This window comes from Esox lucius, chromosome 8 (assembly GCF_011004845.1).
Source record: "Esox lucius isolate fEsoLuc1 chromosome 8, fEsoLuc1.pri, whole genome shotgun sequence".
Lineage (NCBI taxonomy): Eukaryota > Metazoa > Chordata > Actinopteri > Esociformes > Esocidae > Esox > Esox lucius.
This window is the reverse complement of record NC_047576.1, coordinates 6,714,678-6,725,458: the sequence shown is the minus strand read 5'-3', so window position 1 is coordinate 6,725,458 and position 10,781 is coordinate 6,714,678. Positions and strand designations below refer to the sequence as shown.

Below are 10,781 nucleotides of genomic sequence, written 5' to 3'. Positions count from 1 at the left end.
AAACTGGCTCTAACCACAATAAAGATTTGTGAGAGGCCCCAGTACACAACCTAGCAAGACGACAAATACATTCAAGTATCTAGTTTGAGAAACAGACACCTCACAGGTCCTCAACTGCCAGCTTCACTAAACTATACCCGCAAAACACCAGTCTCTACATGAGCAGTGAGGAGGCAACTGGCATTCTAGGCACAGTTGCAAGGAAAAAGCCATATCTCACACTGGCCAATAAAAAGAAAAGATGGGCGAAAGAACAAAGACACTGGACAGGGGGAAAACCCTGCCTAGAAGGCCAGCATCCCGGAGTCGGCTAACCTCATAGATCCCCCAACACTAACATGCTATCCTCGTTGATCACCCACACCTGGCAAAGAGCTACTTTTCACCAGAAGCCTGTAGGGCCCGTTTAGAAATAGTACACTAAAAGGGGAATAAGGGTCTGCTCACAAGTGTGCTCTAGAGGGTGAACCTTTAAGGATGAACCTATTCCATGTTGTTATTACACTGGAACACAAGTGCACCATACATTCAGCCTATTCACACAAATTATGTTTAAGCCATTTTAATAAGGATTGAGGCAGTCCCACCATACCTTTCTGCAATTTTCCATTTCAGTGTTGAAATAGTAGTGTTGAAATGACAGGAAGAGGGGGGGACCCAAAATGCAGTGGGCTGGATCCGAATCCCTGCCGACGGAGGCTGGTAGGCGAGGGGGTTGGCTGCCCAGAAAGCTTGACCCGGCTTGACCTCAGGTCACAGGCCAATGACGTTCAAATAACATTTGGGGCTGGGGGGGGGGTGTACATAAGTAAGACAGACAATTACATCAGAATGATTTTTTTATATGATCATCCTTACGAACAACATAGAGAAACTATGCTACAATTTACTAGTTAAAAAGAAATATGTATATAAAATGATTTGAACACTGACTATTATACAGACTGACTAATGCACAACCAGGGATGTATTCACACAGGGGTGTAATTCATGTGTCATTCTATTGGAAAACATTTCATTTGCCCAGCCAGAAAATGTCATCAACTGACAAATGAATACACTACAGATTGGCAATTTTATAGCAACCAATATCTGACATGTATTATTCATTATAAAACACTGTAGCCACAATTCAAATCACCATAATGTGTAAATATGGTTATTTTACAGTGTCTTGACCACTGATATTGTTTTAGATGCAATATATTTTGGGTTGTGCACATCTCAAATACAATCACTACACTACTAACAATACAATGCCAATGATTTCTGCCTAGATATAAAGTATATATATATATATATATATTAAAAAAACTGTATTTACAAACCCTGATGCAGACATACAGATTTAGTACATGCAAAGGTTCTCACATCATTTTCATTATTTCCTCCAAAACAACCAGAAGAAAAATGATATCCCACAAACGAGTCTCCGCTACACCAGGTGAAACAGTTCAGCCCAGTTAGTCTCTTTTACTGACCAAATCTGACTAACACCCATAGATGAAAAGAACAGTACTAGTATGTTCACGGTCATGTGTGCACATGTGATGTGAGACTACATTACATACATTGTGCGTTCGTAACAAAACAGCATACAGTGCATACATGGGGCAAATCTGAAACATACATGTGTAAACAGGTGATCCTCACATTACTTAAAAATACACTGTTAGTAATATTTTAAAGGCCAGTTTATCCACATAGACTCCTTGAGATAAATGCTAGGTCGCTTTCAGCAAAAAAAATGTAAACAATCATTCTCATCTGGATGTCTTGGAAATGTGTTGGTTTGGGATAGTTCAAATAAGTATTAATATCTGTAATAATCAATCCCCGTGAGCAGAGGCAGTTATTTCATACCCAGCCCTAACGCACCTTGTGGGTTCAATCAACCATTTTGTTAACATTCTGTTTTGTGCCATATCTTGTGTTTTGGAACCACAGATTGAGTGTCAAGTTAACACTTTGTCTTCAGTCAGCTATAGCTAGCTAGCTGATGTTAATTTTTTTTTTTTTAAATGCATCTGGATAATTTCAGATATTTCATTACACTTAGCTGCCGGTTCTTGATCAGAGCGTGGGAGGAACAGGAGATGAATGCAGAACTGTTGAGGCACACGGCTTGAAAAGGAGGCAACTGGCAACTATTCACATGTTGAAGTTTCTCGCACCCAAAGCTGCTGAGGCCACAAAAAATGGAAGAGAATCTGTCCAGTTATAAGATTTAGGTTCTCACAGATTTACGGTCTACAACATCCTCACCATCCTCCTCTACCATCTGACCCGCTGTCTCCTCAAGCCTGACCCTCTTTAATGTCAGAGGAAACAGAAATCTTGGCCAAAGTGGGCTGACTTTGATCTAGAGGCGATTCTGCGAAGGGCTACAGAAGTTCAACACGTCATCATGATCTGTTTGCTCTGAAATCGAGTTGGTCGAGTACCTACTCTGATAAGCCAGCATCTGTGACGCAGTACCCAGTTCTTCCCTCTGGGGGTCACTACTGTCCTACCCTGATATCAGGAGGCCTGAGTTGTCTCTCACCCTCCGCCAAAAAGATCTGCATGGCTCGATAGAGCATGTGTACACCCAGCTCCCGCTTCTTCTTCATTGGCCAGGTGGATACAACGCCATAGTAGTCCCCGCGCTTCTGGTTGGTCAGCATCTTCAACCCTGCAATTCATTTTGTTAAAGCAGATGCCCATTTTGAAATGTTGTTTCATACCAATGATTATTTTCAGGGGCTGTCTGTTTTAAGCTCTGCAGCTTTCGGACCTTTTCACTTTTTTCTGCATTACAAGGAGTGGGTGAAAAAGGATTGAAACGCTCTTTTTTCGATCGAGATCAAAGTCAAAATTATTTGACTGTTGAACTGATTTAGGCTTGCCTTAACAAAGGGGTTCAAGCAACAACTATATTTAAGTTATTTTAGTTTACTTTTACAGACAAAGTTTTTTTTAACACTGCACTGAAGACATCCAAAGTTCAATTGCACCAGTACAATTGAAGGCCAGGAAACAAAGTACAGAAATCTTTTTTACACAACTCAGATTGACTTCAATTGTAAAATCCTGGCTGCACACTCTGGCCATCTAGCCACTTTGGACGTAAAACAATGGCTAATCACCTATGGCATCCACCATGCAGGCCTCGCGTGTGTACGCCTCCACTGGGATAACATTTTGGAAGCAGTGCAAAGAGATGACCCCCTGCCCGGCGCGCCACACCTGGAGGATGTGCTTCACCTTGGAGCACAGTTTCTGTTGCACATTGGAGGGAGATGCACATTACAGACATAAAGTACAGTTTGCAACTGATTTTTATGGCTTACCTTTGATATTACTAATTGTGGCTTCAGAAGGTATGCAGACCCCTTCACTTGTTTCACATTAGGTTGTGTTAAAGATCTGGGGAAGGTTATAAAAAAAATACTTCCCAGTAGCACAGCGGGCCCCATCATTGTGAAATGGAGGTTTGGAACCACTGAGACTCTTCCTAGAGCTATTCATATGACCAAACATGGGGCCAGAAGGACTGCTCAGAGCGGCATGGGTTTGGAGACTGGCCAGGACTGAGGAAAGGATGAACAGTGCAAAATACAGAGAGGTTCTTGCAAAAAACCCAACCCAAAGCTCCCAGGACCTCAGACTGGGGAAAGTCGTCATCGTGCACACAGCCTGAGCTTGAGAGCATCTGTAAGAACAATGGGAGAAACTGCCCAAATCAAGGTGCCCCAAATCGAGACATACCCAAAAAAGGACATACCTAGGTGCTTCTACAAAGTACTGAATAAAAGGTCAAAATACATTTGATTTTTCAGTTAACCATTTTCAATAAACTAGCGTGTTTCTGCTTTTTCATTATGGGGTAGTGAGTAGACTGATGGTAAAAATGCGGAGCAAGTGAGAGGGGTCTGAATACTTTTCAGAGATTTGTATGCATGATCATTGGCTGTGGCCCTAGGAAACACCACAGTGGTCGAACAAGGTTGTACTGTTGCATTGCATTTGCAAAAGACAGAGGGATGTCGCAGAATCATAGGGTTATTTGCCTTTGCCTGTCCAATTACAAAACAGATCATCCAACCTTAGAGGTCTTATCCCCTTTGTAGTAGTCCAGAGCCTCGTAGAGGTGACTGTAGGGGCGGGAGCGCTTGCCCTTGCCCACGTAGAATATGGCACTGATGAACGTCTGGAAACACTCTGAAGGGGTCATTGAATGACTTCGGCAGGGCAGGTTCCTGGTTACTCTGCATGGTGTAAAAACATAAAGAAAAAAAGACATCTCACATTGCTCAACTTCTCTTGTGTTCTGTCTGAAATACCTCAGCGACACCGCTCAGAATTTTAAGGCAAAGTGAGAACATTCAAGGGATTTAAGAAAGATTAAGAAAACCTTGATTTGACCAATTGAAGTATTAACAATTCCTTACGTTGGTTGGCATTAAAAAAAGTTTAAAAGAACCTGGGATCCAGAAGCAGGTAGTTGAAGCTGGACTTGATGACACCCTCTCGCCACTTCCTGTTCTGGTCTGGTTGGTCAAACTGCTGGCACAGTGAGAGCTCATTGGCCTGGCAGTCTGGCAGCACAAACGTCCGCAGGGCCACACACAGCTCTGGACTGTGCCCCTGTGCCAGACCTGTGCAGACAAAGACAGTCACAACACATGAAAAGGGCAAATGCTGTTTCCAAACGAGTAACAGTTCAATTGGATCGTCGTTAAAAGGTAACTAACCCAGGGATTAAACGTGATGTTTGAAACAGGTTGACCAGCCCCAATCGTTTTACAGCTAAATTGGGTCATTTGTTCGCATGTCAGCTCTGACCAAGACTCATTAGTGAAACAAAAAGAAACCTCGGGCTGCCCGTCTAAACAGAGTCAAAGGAGCGTAACCGGAGGGTCATTACCATGCGGCTGGTCCGATGGCTGTGGTGGTGGTGGTGGTTGAGCAGCTGACTCCAGCTGCAACCGTCTCAGCCTCTGCATGTACACTGGCCGGGTGCGACTACTAATGGGCCCTGGACTTTCTCCCAGGTCCATAAGCCTGCGTCTCAACTCCTTGTCCGTCAGCCCTTTGGACCCTGGCCATTCCGCCAGCGTCGCAGGCTGCTGGTTCTCCTTCGCATTGGCCGCAGCGCCTCCAGCAACCTGCAGGGAGCGCCAGTCGTACAGCACCGTCTCCTCGCTGCTGGATGTGCTCAGGCTAGAGCTCAGTGAGGTGTTCGATGTGGGCGGCACGTGAGTCTCGATCAATTCGTGACCCTGCTCTGTGTCCGTGTAGAGGTAATCCACTGGCTTCTCCACATCCGGGATCAAAGGGCGTCCGCCGGGGGTGTAGGAGAGGTTGGCCAGCCGCTGGGGCTTGTGGAAGCCTGAGAGCCGACTTACGCTGTAGCGTGGGGTGCATCCCATGCCTGGGGTTGACGGGAGCTGATCTCTCTTCGGAGAGAAATAACTTGAGCTGGATGAAGACGAGGTAGTCTGGGAACTTGACGGCGATGAGGACGATTCTGGCTGTGAGGCGGCATCCTCTGTCATCCAGGGATCCTCTTCTCTTGATCCAAAGCTGCGACCTGGCTGTACATGCGCACAGGTTTTCGCTACCTCATTTGTCAACGAATTGCTGGAACTGGACAAATCATCCGTTAGAAATTCTCCACCTTTAAAAACGTCTTTAATATAAGTGGGCTCCATTTGAGCAATTTCAAAAGTCTGTGTCGAGATTTTGTAATTTTCTCTCTCCGTGAATGAGAATTTTTCAGCCAAACTTGGAGTTATAATGAGTGTGTCTGCTTGGCTAGCAGATAAACATGACCCTTGACCTCTGTCAATCTTAGAGATGATGAGGGTCTCCGCTTGGCTGTCAGAGTCTGCCACTTCCTTACAGATCATGAAGGTATCCACTTGGCTAGCACTGACACAGGCCCTTTGATCTCCATCGTCTCTGAGAGTGCTAGCTTGAGTCTCCTGGCTCTCATTACTGACAAATGTGTCACCAGACGTACCCTCAGTTCTTTTGCCAGAAAATCCAGGAGTTCTACTACGACCACATGGCGTGTCATAAAACACAGTGTCACTGCCTTGCGACTTTACGTTTTGCCGGTGTGTGCGCATCGGTGTAGGCAAGGTTTGCTCAAACAGCGAGGAACTGGAGAGGAGACTCTCGGGGGTCTTGATGGTTCTGAAAGAGGAGCGACTCAGCCTTGAACGTGTCCTACCAGTTACAAAGGGACTTGGGGTCAGGGACAGATCAAAATCCTCCTCCAATGCTGGAGTAAGACCAGGTCTGGGAGTGCATTCAGTCTGTAATTTTAGGAAATCTTCTACACTATCTCTTGAGGAACTGCAACAAATTTCAGATGCAACTGGGATTTGGGACATTTTGTCTGACAATGTAAGTTTAGTTGCCAAGGTTTCGAGCTCATCCTTCACAATGGCAGTTTCTGAACATTTTGAGCCTTTGGGAGTTTCAATCACAACATTACTATCTCGGTTGAACTCATCACGACCATTGTTAATGTCCATGGAACTCTGTGACTTAATGCAATTGTTGATTTTAGTATTTCTTAATTTGCTGTCCTTGTCCTCTGAGAATGAAATCCGTCTGGCTTGCAAAGGAGCCTCAAGGGTGGTAATGTAATGGTCGCTTTCACAGCTGCTGTACTTACTAGCTTCACTGCTGCTACCAGAGCTACAAGATGGCCTTTCAAGGACCTTCACCTCTTCATCAAAGTTCTCTCTGACTTCTCTTTTCTCTTCCTCAAATGGCAAGGGTCCGATAACGGTTTTGTCCATGTCGATCTCGGTGCACATGTTATTGTCCCTGGAGAAAACAAACACATGATCCGGTGACGTCACGTCAATCCCCTGGCGATGCAGAACGTTGGCCGTGCGCTCCGAATTCAAGAACTCGGAGTACGCCGAGAAGTCAAAGCCACAGCCTTCAGAGCGGGGACCGCCCTGGCCACCGGGCGTCTGCTCGGGAGAGTCATTGCTAAAAACAGGCAAGTACTCGTCTACTTCCTCTCTAAAGCTCACGCTCTTGCGGCTTGCACGCCGAGTGCCACAAGACAGGACGGCGTCCCGTGGCGGTGAAGAAAGTCCAGCTGCGGGGTGTTGTAGGCCAAACCGCTGAGGCTGAGGTAGCCGACTATGGTCGGTCAGTGGCACGCCCTCCTGAAGTACAGGCAGTGTGGATCTAGGTCCAGCAACTGATATACGGGTGCTAGATAACACTGATGGCGCCACAGGTCCCAAATCGGAGTCCATGTCCCACTCGTTGGCGAGTCGTACGCTATGGTCAGAGATGTAACCGCACGCAGCAGAAAGGGATCCTCCGGGCACACTGTTCCTGTTGCTAATAGCAGACAGATCAAAGAAAGACGCCCGACGCGTGCTACTCAGTGGGGGGTCATCGCTAAAGTCACTCAGCAAGGAAATGCTGTGCGAGGTAACACTGCAGTCTTCGGATTCGGAGGAACTTGATGTGTCTCTTTGTCCATTGTAAATAGCTGCAGGAAATGAAATAGTATTTACAGTCTTTTAATCAAACATGTATTTATAAAGGTTCAAGGGGGTGTGGTATATAGTTAATACACCACAGCTAAGGACTATTCGAAGTGTGTAGATTCTAGACTTGCCATGGTATACCGACCGTATACCACAAACCCTGGGTGGGTCTTTATTGCTATATTAACGGGTTACCAATGTAATAATCAGAGCAGTATGCAAGTCCTTTAGCATCAAATGAGTGGTAAAGTGTGATATAACACCACTTTCAGCCAATAAGCATCCGGGCACCTAAAGAGTTGCTTAGAAGCTAACACCCGTCTGCGGGAGGCTAAAACTTGGTCAGTGTGGGATTCTCCAGCAGGACAATGATTCAAAGCATACTTCCAAAATGTTGAACTAATCAAGCTTTTGCAATGGCCATCACAGTCCCCAGACAAACATCCCTTTCTATGTTCTCCCACCACATCAAACGTTATTAGGAGACAACTCTGAGCTGTATTCTTGGCAAAGGGCAGGTGCACAAAGCACTAAATGCAGGGGTGCCAACAATTGTAGCATACATGCTTTTGAATAAAATTATTTCTTGATTAAATTAGTTTTTTTCAATCATTTAAAGGTTAGATTCATAAGATCAAGCTCATCAAGCACATTTTTTCACAAATTTAATAGGAAACATACAGGTATGAGATTGTTTCTCAATGTAAAGGTCTGAAATAAATTCAGCTGAAAAACTTATTTGGGGATTAGTTGTGGGTAATCACTTTGTCCAATGTTTTTTTTCATGAAAGACTTTAATAAACCCTGTAACTGTCTGCATAAAAACAATAGCTGTATTGCCTCAAGGCTGAATCTAGCCACCCGGCAACAACTTACAGTACTGGAACTGAGGCAGATCTTCCTCCTCTTCCTCCTCCAGTGACTGCGACTGGTACTCCTGAAGCAGGTGGGCACATCTGCGGTTGTCCTGTTGTTTTGCCAGATCACCAGGTTTGTTCCCTTCCTGTAGACAACATAACCCTGTGACGCAGCACTGCTTTCTGAGACCAAACTATCAGAGATCCCAAAAGAGATCAAGGAGTAGTACAAAGCTAACTGATGGCAGAGATTGCCCAGTGTTGAGTGTAATTAACAACCACACATAAAGACTAAAGGTAGACTGAGAAACAGGGAGTTGTTGTAGGGAACAAAGTAGAGAACAGTGGGTGATTTAATTGGCTAATTCTCACCCGCCACCTTCTTGATGCATTCTGATTAGTTACAAGGTTTCCAGTCACTTTGCCCATGCTTAGTCAGCCTTGCCATGAAACCGGAAACAAGAAAAAGGGGTGGAAAATGTAATTCAAAGGAAACGTCTCTTACCAGATCCTTTAGGTTAGGGTTCCCTCCATTCTTCAAAAGCATTTTGAGGTTCTGATAGCAACCCCATATTGCTGCCACATGCAGGGGGGTCAAGCCTTCTGAAGACCTTTGTGGAAAACATGAATTTCTTTAAAAAGCTTTGCTATACGCATGCTTATGAAAGGTTATGTTGCGATGTATTGTAATACAACATAATGTGGTGACGTCCTACACGTTACCAGGAAGTTGGCATACCTGACGTTAGGGTCCGCCCCATGTTGTAGAATTAACTTCAGACATCTTATACTTTTCTCTGTCTCTTTGCCCACTGCCAAATGCACTGCAGCAACACCTTCACTTCCTACAAGATTTGGATTTGCTCCTTGGCTCAATAGAATCTGCACAGATCTAAAACGTTACAAAGGACATCGATCAAATCAAGATTTCAATCGAAACACCATCAAGGTGTACACAGACAAGCATTTAGCAAATAAAGTTTAGAATAGGGCATGACTTTTTACATTCCTTCACGAAATGGTATTAGGTCGGACCCAAAATCCGAGATTCAAAGCTATGCGTGTCCTGGATGTTCTTTTGTACATTAGTAGTATTGTAGCTACTGGGATTAGTGTGTTAAGTAGTAGCTGCAAAGAGAACGCAGTAACTTTACCTAGGGTCTCCATCATTTAAGGCTTTGCAAAGCTGTGATGCCAGACTGGTCCTGCTTCGATGATGCATGATTATAGGCGCAGTTTCTAGTCATCTGATCAACAAAGCTGTGTGAACTAGCTACAAATGGCTAGCTGGCTTAGACTTTAAAAATCTATACAATTTCGCATGGAGGGTGGATACATTTTCATGGAGTTATCCGCGTCGGTTATGCATCAACTTTTTTAATCGGATAGGTTTTGCAATTATGTTAGCTTTGCACTGACCAAACATGAATAGCTTAAAGCTAACGTTCGCTAGCTCCTTTGTTTACAATTTCATCTATCCGTATCCAATTCCCTGCTTGTGCTTAGCTTCTCTGGTTGAAGTTCCCTCCAAGTACATAATAAACCCGCCTCTTTGGATCACAGGCCAAATCAGGCGATATCCCGCCTACTAGTGATGGCTGGTTAATGCAGAGACATGCCTATCAGTATTCTAACCAATTAAACCGTTTGGGGGGGCTAGTTATATTCTCACGTCTGGAAAATGTTGGGGAGTTTTTATTTTATTTTGTTATTAATACAGAAATATGCAAATATAATAAATGTTGGTACTTTTTGGATATACCTTTCTGCTTCAGGGCCACATTTCAAAATTTCCATTGGTGACAACTGTGCTGTATGTGAAACACCCTACTTCAAGTTGACTGACGAACGCACGAGTTCATGATCTTCCAGTTTTCTCTTGTCGTGCTAAACAAAAACAGCATTTGATTATGGAGAATTGTGTTATCTGGTCCGGGCGGCCGAGTTTAGCACCGCGTGATGTTTGATTGTGTTTCGTTTAGAATAGTCCTGCCTACGGGACGCAAGACTGTACCCGGTGTTACGGTTTAAATGGAGTTCGGATTAACCGGTGACATTTTCAGATGCGACGTAGGCGTGGCATGAGAATCATTGGGCAGGAATGATCGTGTAGGTGACTGTATCGATGCCTGTTGAAAACGCTGCAAACGTAAATAAATCGTTCAAATGTTCATTTTGTCATTCTTATTTGTGTCATGATCGCGTTTAATGTGTTTGTTCTTAGACTACGTATAGCCTATACGGGAAACAGTTTGAGATGTTTGTTGACGCTGCAGCTCCAACGAAGAGTGGATACGGCTGTTAGTTGTGGTAGAGTGCAGTGCGCACAAATTAACTTGTGATACAAAATCTGCATTTACCGTCGGTCATGTTTCATATTAATATCCTTTCATCATTTACACATACCAAAATC

At 44.3% G+C, this 10,781-nt stretch overlaps 1 protein-coding gene across 2 annotated transcripts; it reads right to left on the bottom strand.

Moving 5' to 3' along the window:
* Positions 1-593: 593 nt before the first annotated feature.
* On the bottom strand, positions 594-10,469 carry ankle1 (ankyrin repeat and LEM domain containing 1). Of its 2 annotated transcripts, none has more exons than XM_010898702.5 (9): positions 10,131-10,469; positions 9,108-9,260; positions 8,874-8,979; positions 8,388-8,514; positions 4,910-7,513; positions 4,466-4,640; positions 4,088-4,250; positions 3,129-3,261; positions 594-2,674 (listed from the first exon to the last, which is right to left on the bottom strand). In XM_010898702.5, the coding sequence occupies exons 1-9, from the start codon at positions 10,163-10,165 to the stop codon at positions 2,502-2,504; spliced, it is 3,669 nt and encodes a 1,222-aa protein (XP_010897004.3). In that variant the 5' UTR covers positions 10,166-10,469; the 3' UTR covers positions 594-2,501. The 2 variants fall into 2 exon arrangements, with proteins under 2 accessions (XP_010897004.3, XP_010897003.3); XM_010898701.5 differs by lacking the exon at positions 10,131-10,469 and adding an exon at positions 9,523-9,941.
* Between the last annotated feature and the right edge of the window lie 312 nt (positions 10,470-10,781).